The sequence below is a fragment of the Gracilinanus agilis genome, chromosome 2 (assembly GCF_016433145.1).
Source record: "Gracilinanus agilis isolate LMUSP501 chromosome 2, AgileGrace, whole genome shotgun sequence".
NCBI classification, from domain to species: Eukaryota; Metazoa; Chordata; class Mammalia; order Didelphimorphia; family Didelphidae; genus Gracilinanus; species Gracilinanus agilis.
Genome location: NC_058131.1, coordinates 348,345,070 through 348,363,196, shown reverse-complemented (window position 1 = coordinate 348,363,196; position 18,127 = coordinate 348,345,070). Strand labels below are relative to the sequence as shown.

At 35.7% G+C, this 18,127-nt stretch overlaps 1 protein-coding gene across 1 annotated transcript in view; it reads left to right on the top strand.

The window, feature by feature from the left end:
- ITCH (itchy E3 ubiquitin protein ligase) overlaps positions 1 to 18,127 on the top strand; it is a 109,644-nt gene that overhangs the window by 64,418 nt on the left and 27,099 nt on the right. The window contains exons 11-15 of the mRNA XM_044664381.1: positions 4,642 to 4,726; positions 11,940 to 12,068; positions 12,883 to 12,955; positions 15,185 to 15,256; positions 16,983 to 17,071. Of these exons, the coding sequence (XP_044520316.1) occupies positions 4,642 to 4,726; positions 11,940 to 12,068; positions 12,883 to 12,955; positions 15,185 to 15,256; positions 16,983 to 17,071 (448 nt within the window). The remainder of the gene's footprint in view (positions 1 to 4,641; positions 4,727 to 11,939; positions 12,069 to 12,882; positions 12,956 to 15,184; positions 15,257 to 16,982; positions 17,072 to 18,127) is intronic.

Here is an 18,127-nt window from a genome sequence, read left to right as displayed (position 1 = left end):
AAGTCACTTCCCCCTAATTTTAAAACAGTCCCTCACCTTGAATACATAATCCAAAACAGGAAACCCATTGGGGATCACAGGAAATGTAGTTCCAAGTATCCCAAGTGATTTCAAATGACACAATAAGCTCTGCAAGTTTCAGTCTGAGCAGCGATCTTTTGCTAGACTTCAGCCCCTATAAGCCAGTTGAGAAATTTGTCTAGTGTTTTGGTTATTTCTGAGCAAGCTAGGCTAGATGCTGGAACTGAGATTCTGCTCTACTCACTGGGCCTGATCTCTCCTACTACTGTGATGATGTTTTTGAACTGTTTTCTTTCTCTATACATGGGCCAAGGCCTCGCAATTTGGAGCACTGCCCCATACTGACTTTTACCTAGTCTGCTCTGGATCTTTGACCTGCACCTAGGCAGTAGGCAGCAAAGCTGGTAGCTTCCACCTGTCCCTATCATGGCTGTATAGTATGGGGCTGGAGGTGCCTTAGTTTGTGGCTAGAGTCTCCACGTACACTGATAGTGTACCTCCCTCCTGTGCGATGGCACTTTGTGAAGAGTGTTCCTCATGTGTCCCAGACTCCACTGTCACACAAAAAGCACTTCTTTTGATCTTTTTCAGATTTCTTTGTTAGTTTTTGATGTGGTGCATTCTCTGGATCTCTCTGGAGGGAAGCTAAGCTGTGCTGCTTCCTAACATTTCACTAGCTTGACTTTGACAATTTGCCTCCCCTTGTTCTGAGTAATCAGGGGCTCTTTCCTTCTCTTCCCTTCTCCCTTCTACTAAAACTGATAATACCCCCTGACACGCTGACCCAGCCCCAGGCTCAGACTGTTCAGGTGTTAATAGCATCAATATCTTACCCTCTTGGCATTTTCCAAGTTGTTTATTTTTAGACTGTTTGTCCTTATAATTGAAGTGTTTCCTAAATAATATGATCATCTTGTTTCTCTGGCAAAAAGCTGTCACATGATTCTGTGATGTGTGCCTTCCATTCTTTTTCCCCTGGGGATCTAGATTTCAGGGCAGTCAGTTCTGAAATATAGGATCCTAATTGACAGTACCACTTGTAGACATTATGATTCTTTTAGAAAATGCTTTATTAATGCTTTTACTTCCATTCCTGTCATTTCTCAATACTAAGATACTTCCTAGATGTGTGACTTTGGGCAAGTCACTTAATGCCCTTACCACCCCTTCTTTCTTTGAACCAATACTTAGTATCAATTCTAAAGTAAGGTGTTGGGTTTTATTTAGCACATTTATGTAAATTAAACTATATGCTAAACTTTAAAAAGTTGAGAAAATTATTAAGTAGTTTAGGGAAGTCTTATCTTCCTTTACACTTAGTGAAGTTATACTGGTAATGTGGAATGAGGCTGAGGTTTGAATTTACAGTTTCCTCTCTTGATGTCCTGTAATATGTAGATATCATGCCATGTTAAGTGTAATTACACTCTCCTCTTCATCATATCTACAGATCTTTTATTCTTTCTGATTAATCTAGTATAAAGCATATTAGAAGGATGGTCTTAGATGATCACCTTCCTAGTATTTGTGGTCAATCAGAAGGCCCCTGAAGTACTCCCTTGGACTTGCTTTTGTCTTTTATCTTATGAATAAAGTAGGAAAAAAAACTGTTACATAGTAGTGTGATTCTCTCAATTATAAGAACATGGTTTTTTTTTCCCCCCTCCTTATCCATTTTCCCACCAGCTAAATTTTTACCCATTTTTGTCTCATTCTTTTTCCATAGTTACATGATTCTTGTTGTCTCTGTCTCCTCTTTTTTAAAAAATAATTTTTTAATATTTTTTCTGATTCTTTTTGAATAGAAGGCTTAGTTCCTGCCTTTCTTCTGGTTGCTGTGAAAAGTAAAATTTATACTCACTTGTTTCCATAGCAGCCACCTAGATACTTCTATCTAATAGAGACTACCTTCATTTATTTATTTATTTGTTTGTTCATTCATTTATTTATTTATTCATTTATTTGTTTTTATATTATTTTTATTTTGAATATTTTCCCATAGTTACATATTTCATTTTCTTTCCCTCTTCCCCAAACCCCCCTAAACCTCCTTATACGACGCACAGTTCCACTGGGTTTTATATGTATCATTGATCAAGACCTAATTCCATATTATTGATAGTTGGACTAGAGTTATTGTTTAGTGTCTACATCCTCGATAATATCCCCATCAGCCCATGTGATCAAGAAGTTGTTTTTCTATTGTGTTTCTCCTCCCACAGTTCTTCCTCTGAGAGTGACTAGTTTTCTTTCTCATAAGTCCCTCAGCCTTGCTCCGGATTCCTGCATTGCTTCTAGTAGAGAAGTCCATTATGTTCAGTTGTACCATAGTGTATCAGTCTCTGTGTACAATGTTCTCCTGGATCTGCTCCGAGACTACCTTTTTTTAAAGCTGGCATTCTTAACCTTTTGTGTATCATCAATCTTTTTGGCAGTCTGGTGAAGCCCAAGGCCCCCTCCTCAGAAATACATTAAATAAAATAGACAGGGGCACAGCTGGGTAGCTCAGTGGATTGAGAGTCAGGCCTAGAGATGGGAGGTCCTAGGATCAAATCCAGCCTCAGACACTTCCCAGCTGTGTGACCCTGGGCAAGTCACTTGACCCCTATTGCCCACCCTTACCACTCTTCCACCTAGAAGCCAATAACAGAAGTTAAGGGTTTAAAAAAATAAAAAATAAAATAGACACAATAAACCAAAATAGAATTTTAAAGGAACCAAATTATTGGAAAGAGAGATGTGATTCCACCACCCCTCCCCCCATCCAAGTTTATGGTCATCCCCCTGAAAACTATTCACAAACCCCTTAGATTAAGAACTCCTATCTTAAAGAAACTGTCAAGGGAAAAACTATCCTTTCAATCACCCGGGCTTGGAAATTTAGGTGTCATATTTGACTCCTCACTCTATATTTCAGTCAGTGGCCAAGTCTTTTGTATAACAAGACTTTATTACATCTCTCATAAATGTCCCCTTTCCTCTGATGCTGCCACCTCCCTAGGAGAAGTCCTTATGTCTGGATTATCACAATATAGTCTTTTCATCGACATTCCTGCCTCAAGCTTCTCCCCTGACTCTGTTACCTCCTATCCCCCACTATGCTGTAAATTCCAATGATTTCCTATGGTCTCTGAGTTGGAATTTTAAAATCCTCCGTTTGGAATTCAGAGCCTTTTAAAACCTGAACCCTTTCGACATTTCCAATCTTACACTTTATTCCCTTCAATACCTCTCCCATATTCTGCAGTCTAGTGACTCTGACTGCTTTGCTGTTCCTCCAAATGACCCTCCTATCTCCTGGCTCAAAGAATTTCCACTGTCCTTCATGTCCTTAATCTCTCCTTCTCATGGTTTCTTTAGCTTTCTTCAAGGTTAAAGAAGTCCCAACATGTATGAAAAGTTTTTCCTAGCTCTTCCTAGTTCTTCTTTATCTTTTTTCCTTAATTTTGAGATTATCTCCAGTTTATCCTGAATATATTTTATTTAAATAAGTTGTTTGCTTATTGTATTCCTCATTAGAATATGAGCTCTTTGAGAATAGGGACTTTTTTTTTTTAGCCTTTTTTTGTATCCTGAGCATTTAGTACTGCACATAGTAGGCACTTAATAAATACTTGCTGACTTCTCATAAGCCCTTTCCAACAATAAATGTATAAAGATTTGTATTGTACTAATTTATGGTTAATTTAAAGGATTTCTAAGGGTAAATTTTGACTTGATATGGATTTTTTTTAACCCTTACCTTATGTCTTAGAATTGATAATAGTTTGGTGTCTAAGGCAAATGAGTGGTAAGAGCTAGGCAATTGTAGTTAAGTGACTTGCCAAGAAGTCACACAGCTATGAAGTCTCTTAAGGTCAAATTTTAATCCAGGACCTCCTGTCTCTAGGCCTGGTTCTCTATCTCCTGAGACACCTAGCTGCCCTTCTTGACATAGAAACCCATACCTATTGATCCAAAGGGACTACATTGTGGTTAGTTTCATGATTTGTTGTAGTTAAAAAAAAAATTATCTGATAGTTACTGTTGATGTTGAACTTCCATGAGCTTAGCTGAGTCAATCCTTAGATAATAAACAATATATAAATTGGCTGATCCCATATGCTAGTGTATCCCAAGTATATTTAGTCCTCTAACAACTTTCAGTAAAAAATGTTATGAATCTCCAAAGAAATTTGCTTGAACTGCTTATAATATTCTTTTGGATTTATTTATTAGGTATGCATAAAATAATTGCATTGATAATTTTTGGCCCCTCCGAATTAAAAATCATATATTCTACTTAAAATAATGAAAACTATTTATAAATAATCATATAAATATTTTATTTGAGATTTTCTATAGAATTAAAAGAAATATTTCAGGAATACTTCACATGCTTTCTATTATCTACAAGATATCATGTTAAATTTCTTAATTTTATAAATTTAGGTGAATAGAAATAACATTTTTACAGAAGTAAGTTTTAGAAGTTGGACATAATAATTAAATGTGAATTTAATTCCAATGTTGTAAATTGAGAAACGAATGTAGTTGACTACATAAAAGCTTTTTCTTTGTATTATTTTAGTGGGAAATATAAGGCTGTTTTAAAATAATTTCAATTTTGTTTTCTTTTAGAAAAGCGAACAGATAGTAATGGCAGAGTGTATTTTGTCAATCACAACACACGTATTACACAGTGGGAAGATCCCAGAAGTCAGGGGTAAGAACTTTCAATTACTGATGTATTTTTAATTTGTTTGTCTCAAATGAATAAAGTTTTGAATTCTGTATCAGAATTTTGAAGAACCACTAAGGTATGCATCATGGGGCGGGTGGGGAGACAAGGAAGAAATAAGCATTTATTAAGTACCTCAAAGCAAGTTTTGCCATTAACTTGATCTTATTTTCTACACTTGTACAATAAAAGGATAGCACTTGATTGCTAAAGTCCTTTTCCACTACTCTCAGCAGAAATTCCCAGCCTCAAACCCTCATCCTGCCGGTTCTCAACTGCTATAGGGTTCCCTAGCCTTTTCTATTCCCAGGATCCCATAATCTTGGCCCCTCTGGTCACGAGATTTGAGGACAGCAGGAAAAGGGCCAGTGGTTGAGAGCTGGATAGATTCACAAACTTCTTTGGGGCCCATGTTTTTCTGCTCACCGTGGAACAACAGGAAGCAGTGGACATAGGAGTCCTAGGGAACTTTGGGCTAGAACTAAGATTAAGCCAGGGACATTTCTAGTTGTTTTATCACTGATCACACCAAGTTCAGTCAGGTAAAAAAGAAACATTGCAAGGAAGCTCCTGGAAAGGGTATAAGAGAAAGTTGAGGTCAAGGGCCCAGGGAAAGGCCTTAATGTTAACTTAATAAGGAGAAGGGCAAATATAATCTGAGAGACCGGAGTAAAGTACAAGAGGCTAGAAGAAAAGAGATTAGTGTGAAGAAGAGATGAGCTAGTGCTTATCATGAATGGCCTTTATTTCCTCAGTGAAGTAGGAAACGAGATCATTTGCTACTAACAGTATTACTATGATGACATTGCTGACCTAGAGAATATTTGGAACAGCCACTGTGGAGTGTAAAGCAGAGATAAATAACAAGGGTGTCATGAAACTAGAAGGGCTGGATTGAGATAATTGGTTCTAGTTGTTATGTGATTTCTTCCAGTACTATTCAGCAGCCCAGGGTCAACTAGCTGAAGGATTCAAAAGGGGTTGGTTCCATGAAGGCAGGAAAGTTAGGTTTGAACAGTTGTGATAGACTGACTAGAAAAAGAGAGGAGCATGGAAGGACTCAAATTCTGGCCAGAACTACACCTACAATCAAAGAAGAGTATAATGAGAGAGGCAAAAGAGCAGCTGGGGGACTCAAGAAGGGAATTTCAGAGTTTTGAATAAATCGGATGAAATTTTGTTATACTTAAGTTTTGGAATTTATCAAACTGCCTTTCTATAATATAACACAGTCACTTAACTTCTCAACTCTCCCAGCAGATCTCCAAGGCCTTAAGTTGCAGAGAAGATGCTAATATACACTGGTAGAAGAAATTACTAGGAACTATACAGAGATTGCAATGATTTTGTGCAATTAAGTTGAATTCAATAAGAATTAAGTGCCTGGGGGCAGCTGGGTAGCTCAGTGGATTGAGAGCCAGGCCTAGAGACTGGGAGGTCCTAGGTTCAAATCTGTCTTCAGACACTTCCCAGCTGTGTGACCCTGGGCAAGTCACTTAATCCCCATTGCCTAGCCCTTACCACTCCTGGCTTGGAGCCAATACATAGTTATCGACTCCAAGATGGAAGGTAAGGGTTTAAAAAAAAAAAAAAAAGAATTAAGTGCCTAATAATAATACAACATTAAAATCATTGGTATAGTCCTCCAAAAGGCATAATCTTAATAGTGTTCTTTTTTGTTCATCTTTGGCTGCTTTTAAGGGGTTTTGGAATTAAAATTAAAATCCCATCTTAATTGAATACTAATGAAACCTTTGCTTCTAGACAACTATGTCCATGTTCTAGTCAGCATTTGCTAAGATAAATATAACAGGCCATGTTGACTGAGCAGCCTGATTTGACAGAAACATTTACAAAGCCCTTTTCATTTTGCATTCACAATGTTTAATGAGCCTCTGTTTCAAGCTAGGAGGACTTTATAGGTAATCTAATTAAGCCCTTCATTTTACAGAAGAGAAAAAGAAAGAGGGATTCAGACATGTCTATGGTCACACAAATAGTAAATGAAAGAACTTAGGATTCAAACTCAGGTCCACTGAAGCTATTGCTTTCTCCAATAGTCCAAACCTCACATGTTCTTTAGGGTAAAGTACAGTAGAATCACTGAGTCTTGGTCAGAATTAATATTTTATTTAAAAATCAGGCATTTATTTGGTACCTATTATGTATATAGTATTGTGATGATAAAAAAAAAATAAAGGCAAGGTCAGTTCCTGCCTTCAAGGTGCTTATGATATGAGCAAAGCTATTAGGGTCTTGTCCAAAGAATTGATTTGACAGCTCAAACAGACTGCATGGTAAGGGAACAAGCTTTATTATAGATAATATAGCGAATGAATAGCTAGTAAAAGAAGAAGCAAGTAAGTAAGGTAAGGAGGTAAGGTAAAAAGAGGTGGGTAAGGGGTTTTCAGGAATGCTTTTTATCTTGATTAGTTATTAAGGAAGGAGTAATTTGTTTGGGTAGATGTTGCCCTATCATTTCCACGGAACTGATGTCATTTTACCCATGATCTACTTTGGTCTGTGTGGCTTTACCCATGATTCACTCTTTTTGCCCCTTCAGGGGGAGGGAGCAAACCACAGTGTACTTGATATGCTAATGATATATTAACAGGGTAACTTTCATTCATATCTTTTCTACACAGACTAAGGAAAGCAGTGAGTGTGGAAATTGAGCATTGTTTTAACCTAGTCCTTTGTGTCTGGGAAAGTGAACCACTTATACATGCTATTTAGAAACCCCTATAAGAACCTAGATCATAGCTAAAGACATAATTGTGAATCTAAGCAACTCATATGTTTTCTTTGAAAGGTAGCCCCATAGTAATCAACTAGGTATTGTTTCCATGTTCTTTTGATTGTTTACAGCTATTTGGTAGGGTTTATGGGATATTTTAGCCCACATCACTTACGTCCTAATGGGAGAGTCAGCATATATATAAAGAGATAGATAGAAGAATCAAACAGAGTATAGAGGAAGGCACTGAAAGTTGGGGAGATTGAGAAAGATCTTCTGCAGGAGATGATACTTTAGCTGAGTCTTAAAGGAAACTGAGGATTCCAAGAGGTAGAAGTTAGGCAAGAAAGCATTCCAGACATGGAGGATAGCTAGTGCAAAAGGCACAGATATAAGAGTTGTTATTTTAGGAGTAAAAATTATTCCATTGTTATTAGACCATAGTAGAATGAGTAGAGGGGTATTAAAGTGGAAGAAGAATGAAAATGTGTGAAAGGGCTAGGATATCAAGATTTTTTTTCATTTTCCGTTTCATATTTCTTCCCTTTCCCTACCTACTGAGAAATCAAGAAAAATAAAACTCATTACAAATATGTATAGTCATGCAAAATAAATTTCCACATTAGCCATATTCCCCTACACACACATGTGTGCAAAAGCAAGAAAAAAAGGTGCTTCAATCTGTGTTTTATCTCTATCAGTAGCATGTTTCTTCATGATTCTTTTGGAATTGTCGTTGGTCATTGTGTTTGGTCAGTTACTAAATCTTTCAGAGTTGATTACAGCATTGCTATTGTATAAAATGTTCTTCTGATTCTGCTCACTTTGTTTTGCATTATTTCATATAAATTTTCTCAAATTTTTCTGAAACCATCCTTTTTATCATTTCTTAAACCACTATAATATTTCATCACATTTGTATGCCGTAACTCAGTGGTTCCCAAAGTTTTTTGGCCTACTGCCCCCTTTCCAGAAAAAAAAATATTACTTAGCACCCCTGGAAGTTAATTTTTTTTAATTTTAATAGCAATTAATAGGAAAGATAAATGCACCTGTGGCCATCTCCACTCCTCTGGATCACTGCAGCACCCACCAGGGGGCGGTGGCACCAACTTTGGGAATCACTGCCGTAACTGGTTCAGCCATTCCTTAATTCTTGGGCATCCCCTTAATTTCCAATTCTTTATTGTCATAGAAAGAGTTACTATAAGTATTTTTGTATATACAGGTCCTTTTCCTCTTTCTTTGATCTAAAGACCCTAGTGGCAGTATTGCCACTAGGTGAGAAGACATACACAGTTTAATAGCTTTGGGGGCACAGTTTCAAACTGACCATTTGTTAATTGGAGAATGGCTCATATTCTTATAAATTTGACTCAGTTCCTTGTATATTTTAGGAATCAATCTATAATCAATTAATAAATATTTATTACATGTCTACTATGTCAGGCACTGTGCTGAGTCCTCAAGAAAATAAGAGTTTTATCAGAGAAACTTTGTACAAAGGTTTGTGGGTTGTTTTTTTCTTGTGAAATACTTTTAGTGCCAGCAACAGACTTCATATTTGGTCTTGGAGGTAATTAGGAGCCACTAGAGTTGATTGAGTTGTGGAGTGACATGTTCAGAACTATACTTTAGGAAAAGCACTTTCCCAGCTCTGTGGAAAATGATTTGGAAAGTAGAATAACTTGAGGCAAGGCCACCAAGTAGAAGGCTATTGCAGTTGTTGAAGTGAGAGAAAGAATGAGAGCTTGAAGTGGAGTGATGGCTGAGTATATGGAAATAAGGATATGTATGCAAGAGATATTGTGGAGATAGAAAAGACAAGATTTGGCAACATATTGCATCTATGAGATGATTGAGAATGAAGTATTGAGGATGACACTGAAGTTTCCCATCTTGGTGAGCAGAAGGATGGTAGTGCCCTTGTCAGTAATAGAGAACTTCAGAAGAGGGTTGGGTTTGGAGAGAAAGATAATGCACTCTTTAAATTTATTGATGTTGAGCTATTCCTCACAAGTCACTTCACTTGAAATTTCCAGCATTTGTGATATAGGAGTTCAGCTCAAATAAAAGATGTACTTGGACTAGATGTACAAATTTAGGAATCATTGGCATGGAGATGATAATGGTACCCATGGTTGTTGAAGAGATCACTAAGTGAGTTAGTATAGAGAGAATAAAGAAGAAAACCCAGGACAAATCTGTGGGGAAACATCCTCAGTTAGTGGTTATGGATGGATGAACATTTAATTAGAATGATTTAGGAGAATCCAAGTCATGAAAGCCTAGGATATAGGAGAGGAAAATGGTCAGTGGTGTCAAATGCTACAGAGAAGTCAAGAAGGGTTGGGACTGAGAAAAAAGCATTTGACTGATTTGGCAATTAAAATATCAATGATTATTTTAGAGAAAGTATTTTCTGCTGATGAATGAACATTGAAAGCCAGATTCCACAGTGTTCAGAAGAATGAAAAGGTGTGGAGACACCAAGAGTCTTTCAAGGAATTTAGGTGAGGAAGGAGGAGAGTGAGATATAGGTTGACAGCTATTAGGGAAGGTAGGCTTCAGGGAGATTTTTTTTTTTAAACATTAACAGAGACTCGGACATATTTGTGGTCAGTAGGGAAAGATCCAGTAGATAAATTAAAAATTGAAGGAAGAAGGGAGATGATAGTAGGGGCTATTTGTTAGATAAGACAGAAAGGGATGGGATCCAAGGGTAATGGAAAGGGAAGGGTTGGCGATGACAAAGAGATGAGCCTCATCATCTCATTATCTCATCATCAGGGACTGGAGTTAAGGAGGAGATAATAGAGAAAGGTTGTATGAGGAGAAGGGGAGGTGATTCTTCTCAGTATATAACCTGTTTAGGATACAAAGAGATATTTTAAATAACCCCCTTGCTTAGAGAATTTTATAGTCTAGTTTGGTGATGGCAAACGTATGACATACATATCAGCACTGACACGAGTAGTCATTTTCAGTGACACATGGCCACATGTGGCTGCATACAGAGAAGCATGGGGCAGCTTGTCAAGGATGTAACATTTGCTGTAGTGTAATGTAGACACTCTGTGCACTATAGATGACAATTCTGCCTATATTAATTTACCTATTTTGGTTTATTAAATACAGTTATATTTTACAATTATATGTTTTTGTTAAACTATAAATATCGTGAACTTATGGTGTTTTTTCTTGAAGTGACATACCACCCGAGTTATGCTCAGTTTTTTTTGGCGAATTTTGGCACACCAAGCTCAAAAGGTTGCCCATCACTGGTCTAGTTGGAGTTCTTTTTATTTTTATATATTTTTTTTAAATTTTTTTTTTTTTTTGGCTTTTGCTTTTGCATTGTGGAACCTTTGGCAATCTGGTGAAGCCTATAGGCTCCTTCCCAGAATAAAGTTTTTAAATGCATAAAGTAAAATCCATAGATTACAAAAGAAATTAATTATATTGAAATACACTTATCAGAATGCTAAGAAAAGTTTACAACACTTAAGAACCCATGGTCTGAGGCCATGTTGGTGAACCTATGGCACACATGCTAGAGGAGGCTGCTCTCTTCCCCCCTCTCCATGTGTTCCTGAGGACATTTTTCAAACCATCTGCCAAACAGCGCTTCCTCCTTCCCCTGTCTGGGGTAAGACAGGGGGTTCGCATGCAGCATGAGAGTTGTAGTTTGGGCATTCAGTCTCTAAAAGGTTCCCCATCACTGGTCTAGGGTTAGTCTTCCTTTTTTTTGCCAGTTAAAATCCTACCTTATGGAAGAAACCTTTTCCAGGCTCATTTTAATGATAGTGTGTTTCCTCTCTTGATTATCTCCAACTTGTCCTATATGTTTCTTTGCCCACCCTGTGCCCTCCTATTAAACTATGAACCCCTTAAGAGCAGGAACTGTCTTTTACATTTCTTTGTATTCCCAGCAGTTAGCACAGTGTACAGAGTAGGTGTTTAATAAGTGCTTGTTGATTGATACAGCACTTGGAATTATTTTTCATGTATGAGCAATCTATTTATATATATTATATATATAAAAATTTAGGCAAAATAAGACATTCGTTTATGCTTCTAAGAAAAAAAGAAGAATAAGGCGTAATGAAGTACATCAGAGAAATGTGTATTAGCCCATGTAAAAAAATCACACCTGCAACAGTGACAGCATTAGCAAAATGCTCTTTTTAAAGACAAAACTGTAAATACCACTAGGCAGTCTTAAGTAATTCTCTATTCATTATAGTGGACTTGTAAAAGTCCAAATGCTCAAATTTGTTAGGTAAACTTGTTTGTTGGTATTACCAGATCATAAAAGAAGACAGTCACAGAAATGCTACAACTTATAGTCAGCATTCTAGAAGGGTTTTCCTTGCATTTGTTCTTGTTTCTAGTCTTTGCACTTGGCAACTATCCAGCATTAGTGCTGTCTAACTGGTTTTGTATTTTCATCTTTTTCAGTCAATTAAATGAGAAGCCTTTACCAGAAGGCTGGGAAATGAGATTTACAGTGGATGGGATTCCATATTTTGTGGATCACAATAGGAGAACAACAACATATATAGATCCTCGAACTGGAAAATCTGCTCTGTAAGCATTCTAAAATTTACTGATTAACATTAAGCTCCTTCAATAACATGTTGGAGTTAAAAATAGTTTTCCTCATTTGTTTTTGTTTCACAATTCTTGATGACCAAGGGATAGAAGTTTTATTTCTTAGTGAAACTACATCCTAGCCTTTTTCTTACTATTTAGTATTTATATCTGTTTTTTTAAACACTGTATCCTAAAGTCTTTACCTACTGTCTACTGTCTGCCAAACAAAGTATTGCATGTTACTCTAAAGAAATAATTTTCATCTTACTACTCAACAAATGAAATCCAAGTTCTCTGATTTCTATTCTTTTTTTTTCTCAGTCTCTTTTCATTTTTATCTTATTTTCTCTGTATTGCTTGCCTAGAAGTATAACTCAGCTTTTGGAATAGAATCAGAAAAGCTTTTATTAAGAAAGATGGGTTAGGGCAGCTGGGTAGCTCAGTGGATTGAGAGCCAGGCCTAGAGACGGGAGGTCCTAGGTTCAAATCTGGCCTCAGCCACTTCCCAGCTGTGTGACCCTGGGCAAGTCACTTGACCCCCATTGCCTACCCTTACCACTCTTCCACCTATAAGTCAATACACAGAAGTTAAGGGTTATTTAAAAAAAAAAAAAAGATGGGTTAGAGGTAGGATATTCGTGGTTTTCTTAGTGTGACATGTCTAGTTTGAACACTAGCTCATGTAGTTAGCCATTAAACTGTATATATTTTTGCAACTATTAAATAGTAAATTTTGTTCTGTTTCAAAATAAAAAGGTATATTGACAGGAATAATTTGTTCTTAATTCTTTTTTTTTTCTGTTCTCAGAGACAATGGGCCCCAAATAGCCTATGTTAGAGATTTTAAAGCAAAGGTTCATTATTTCCGTTTCTGGTGTCAGGTCAGTATCATAAAATGTTTCTGTATTTATAGCTGTTTTTAATCTGTCTATAGTTAAGCAGTTAAGTAATAGTTATATAGGAAGATGGGAATACAAGGATTTGGTAGACTCTTTAACCTTATGGAAGAGATTTCCATCCCAATTTGATACCCCTTCTTATTTCTTAATAATCAAAATGATATCTGGGATAGTATTTGAGTAAATGCATACATTAGCATTTTTTCACATTACCAGGTCAGCCTTTTGAAAATTGGTTCCATCAAATCCTAGGACCTTCAGAAACATTCATCATCATCATCATCATCATCATCATCATCATCACTAGCATTTTAAGGTCCACAAAGGTTTTTTTTTTTTTTTTCACCAGCCCTTTTCATATTTGCCATTAGTTTAGAGCAGTGGTTTCCAAACTTTTTTGGCCTACTGCCCCCTTTCCAGAAAAAATATTACTTAGTGCCCAGAAATTATGAAACTATTTATTGAACTCAGAATAGAATGTAATACAAAAAAAGTGTGGCCATCAATGCTCCCCTGGATCGCTGCAGCACCCTTTGGGAATTACTGGTTTAGAGCATGCGTGCTAATCACCATGTCAATGATTGTCAGGAGCCTTAAGAAATCTAGTAGCAGAATTGAATGTGCTATTCTCTTTTTCATTACAAATTTAACTTTCCTACAGTATTAGCCCATCCATAGGTATTTATGGAACTCTAATAATGTTTGTGCTTGCTGTTATTGGGTGTAGTAGAAATTGAAATTGTGGCCCATCACGAAACTTATTGTTGAGTTTACAAGATAAAGTATGCAATTGAGTTTACAAGATAAAGTATGCAATTAGTAGAGGACAAGATTATAGTCAACAATAGTATTATATTTACATAATAAAGTTCTAAATTGAATACTGTACATATTATCATATTATATACTGTCTTGTCTAAAAAGCACAATTAGGGGGCATCTAGGTAGCTCAGTGGATTGAGAGCCAGGCCTAGAGACGGGAGGTCCTAGGTTCAAATCTGGCCTCAGACACTTTCTAGCTGTGTGACCCTGGGCAAGTCACTTGACCCCCATTGCCTACTCTTACCATTCTTCTGCCTTGGAGCCAGTACACAGTATTGACTCCAAGACGGAAGGTAAGGGCTTCAAAAAAATAAATAAATAGAATAAAATAAAAAGCACAATTAGTGTGAATAGGTTATATTTTTATTAGGTTAAGTACTCAGAATATTTTAGTATTTTGTTATATATGGTAGTATTTACTTTTATTAGAAAATAGTTATAGATACACTACATGCTTTACACAATGTGATAATTTTGTAGAACAGAAAACCCTCATCAGCTGGTAGAGAATCTGGCCCAATAAGGCTTGGGAAACTGTATGCATGACTTTACACATGAACACATTTAGAAGAGTCTAAAGCCCTTTCTAAATAAAGATAAAGGACAATTGTTCAGGCCTTTGGTCGAAAACTGGCTGATAAGTTGATTTTTATAATAGTTTTCTAAAGGTCTTCAGAATGTATCAAGTCACCAAGATGACACTGTGTTTACTTTATAAGCTCATATTCTAATGTTACATTCTGTCTAAACTGTAGTAGTGATGTAGTGATTAGGGAATTGCTTAAGGCTGTGATGGGCAAATTTTGGCCTGGATCTGGCCCGTGGGGAATAGTTTGCCCATCACTAGTCTAAACTAAATTCCTTAACTAGAATGATTGACAAATGAATAAGTTTAGATAATTTATTCTTTATGTCAAATTCAGTGTTGTTATTTCGATTGATTTATTCTTTGTAGCAAAATGAATTTAACAATTAACATTTTACTATGATGACCACTGCTTTAGTGGTTATCACTTAGATTCTTATGTTCTAGAATTCATATGATTAACTTAAATTATCTAAATTAATTAATTATCTAAAGATAATTAGTCAAAATAAAAGTAACTGCTAGGAACATAAATTATCAGAATTAGCATTTAGAACACAAAATTAGGCAATATGTTATTACAAAAAACTGTAACTTTTAAAGTTTTACTTGCTTATGTTTCTTACATATGTACTATATGTTTAATTCTCATTGATATTTTTAAATATTTGATTAAACATGTAAAAAATAAATTTAAATTCATACATAAATCACTTTTTTCTTTGTGTAGTCTTGAATGTAAAATTTGCCTCTATTTTTTGAGAATGGCTTTAAGTATTTTCCTTGAATCACTTATATTTCAGCAACTGGCTATGCCACAGCACATCAAGATTACAGTGACAAGAAAAACTTTGTTTGAAGATTCCTTTCAGCAGGTATCGCGGTGCGTCGTTAAATACCTAGATACAGGATTCATGCATAGGAACAGCTTCTGTCTCTTTCTCTCTCTCTGCCTTCACCTTCCCCCCTCCCCCCTTTTCTCTCCCTCTCTCTTCTGTAGTTAGAATTCTGACCATTTGGGTTTGTCATTGGAGTGACCTCAGTGATAGCAGCTGCTTATCCTGATTCTCCCAAGTTTATGATGAACATTGAGTTTCCAAGGAGTATAAAACTTAACTTAAATCCAGTGAAATTGCCATGAGGCACAGCAACATTTCATTTTCCCCTTACCTCCATTTTCTGCTTATGGTCATTTGGGTAATCAGCTTTTCTTGGCTAGCTTATTTGTAATAACATTTCTTGGAAACTTGAAGATTAATTGTAGCAACATAGGACAGAAGGAATAAAATGCCTCTATGATTTTTTAGAAAATCAGAGAAGAACTAGTAATCATTGTTATGTCATCGTTCATTAAGAGTGCAAAGGTGACAAATTTGGCACCAAAATTACCATTAGAATTTTTTGGTAGCTTAGTATAAATGATAACCTGGACAAATTAGGTTTCATTTTGTTACTATATTGTAACTGCTTGGTTTTTTATTTTATTTATTTATTTTTTTTTAATCCCTTAACTTATGTGTATTGGCTCCTAGGTGGAAGAGTGGTAAGGGTGGGCAATGGAGGTCAAGTGATTTGCCCAGGGTCACACATGTAACTGCTTGTTGAAAGAAATTATGTAAGAAGAGCATATTTGTGAATTTTTAAAAAGCTATTAGACACATTAATGTTAACTTTAATCTCTTTTTAATTTTTAAGACATCTCTCACATTTTATACCCTTGTCCAATTGACTATTCACTAAGACTATTTTTAGAGCCTACAGTTACTTTCTGTTACATTCTTAGCTTCTTTTCTAATTGTTCTTAACATTTAGTTTTCTTAATTTGATTTTGATATGGTTTTGTATTTGATTAATATTCTTTTTTTTCTGACCTATTAGAGGGTCTGGGAATAGATAAGTTTTCTTTGGATAAGTTTTCTTTTAATCTACTCTGATTTTTAAAATTGTATTTTTAGTATTTCATAAGCTATAGACATACTCACCTACAACCTCAATTCCTGAAATAATCATTTTTGTAAGAGAAAATGAGATTTTATTTTTATCCAAGAACTATTACTATTTTACAAACCAAATTTAAGAAAGTAGTACAACTGACTTTTTTACAGATGAAGAAATTAAGGCTCAGGGATTGATACTGTGCCCACTGTGATTTAATATTAAGTGTTGTATTTCATATTTTAGGAGTAATTGGTCCTTGATATATATATCACTTGAGCTATTTTTGCAATAATGATAGAATTTGGATGAAAGTAAGCATACATCTAGTTTTAGGATGCAGTCTGTGGCTGTAGAACTGGCCACCTCTAGCTAGTGCTTGTAAGGAATTGAATCTATGATCTTGGTTACAATAGATACAATAGTCATGTTCTAATCAACTAAACTGGCTAGACAAGTTATATACTAGCAGATTCATTAAAAAGCACATTTGTATACTCACCCTTTGTGTGTGTGTGTGCAAACACTTGTAAGTACATAAATACTATTCTTATCAGCTCTTAAAGTCAATAGGAATTTATTAGGAAGATAATACTTCCCGAATAATAATATTTATATAATGCTTTAAGAGTCTTTTAATGATATTATTCTTTTTTTTCCCCCTAGATAATGAGTTTCAATCCCCAGGATCTTCGAAGACGTTTGTGGGTGATTTTTCCAGGAGAAGAAGGTTTAGATTATGGAGGTGTGGCAAGGTAGTAATAATTTGACTTCTTAGAATTTAGTTTCTTTCCTACAAAAGAACTAGTACATTTTTCATGCTAGGCCATTTCTCCCATCTTTGCTTTGGGAAAACTGAGAAATAAGAATGAAGAAATCTCAACTTTGTATGTTTCTTGCTTTCTCTACATTGCTAGTTTCTAATCAAAAGTGTATAGAAAAAAACTATCTCAGTTGTTTTTTCATTGTTACTATTACTATTGCAGTAGGTCATGTGACTTTTCTATAAAATTCTTCATTCTTCTTAGTCTCTGAAGCTTTTGATCATTTTGACACACCTCCCTTGGCTTTTGTGTCATTGCTTTTTCCTGCTCTGCTTCCTACCTATATGAAACAGCTAGTGATGCTAAAGTGCATAGAGCTACTGGGCCTGGGGTCAGAAAAAACTGAAATAAAGAAACTAAGACATTTACTAGTAGTGTGATCCTGGTGAGTCCCTAACCTCTGTTTGCTTTAATTTCTTTGATTGTAAATGAGAATAATAGCAGCAGCTACCTTCTTTTAGGCATCTCGTATTCAGGTGTCCAAAATGTCATTAATTGTATCCTCTTCCAAATACATTACTTTAAAATTTCCTATTTCTTTCAAGGCCACCAGCATTTTCCCATTCACCCAGACTTTTAGCCTCAAACTTGTCCTTTTGATTCTTTACTGTTCTTCCCCTTCCATATCCAATCATTTCTAATTTTTTTTAATTGTACCTTTATATCATCTCTCATATCCATCCCCTTCTCTGTATTCTCTTGGATATCACCCTCAATTAAGTCCTTATCACCTCTTACACAGCTATTGCAATAGATTTCTAATTGGTATTCCTATGTAAAGGGTAAAAATTATGGTTGGACTGAATATTCAAGAGTTTGGAATTAAGTACTTAATTCCAAATGAAAGACCTAAGTCAGAATGACACTAATGGTAGTTTTTTTTACAAATAGGAAGAGTGAAAGCAAGAAAAATGGGAGGGGGGTTGAGAGAGAGAGAGAGAGAGAGAGAGAGAGAGAGAGAGAGAGAGAGAGAGAGAGAGAGAGAGA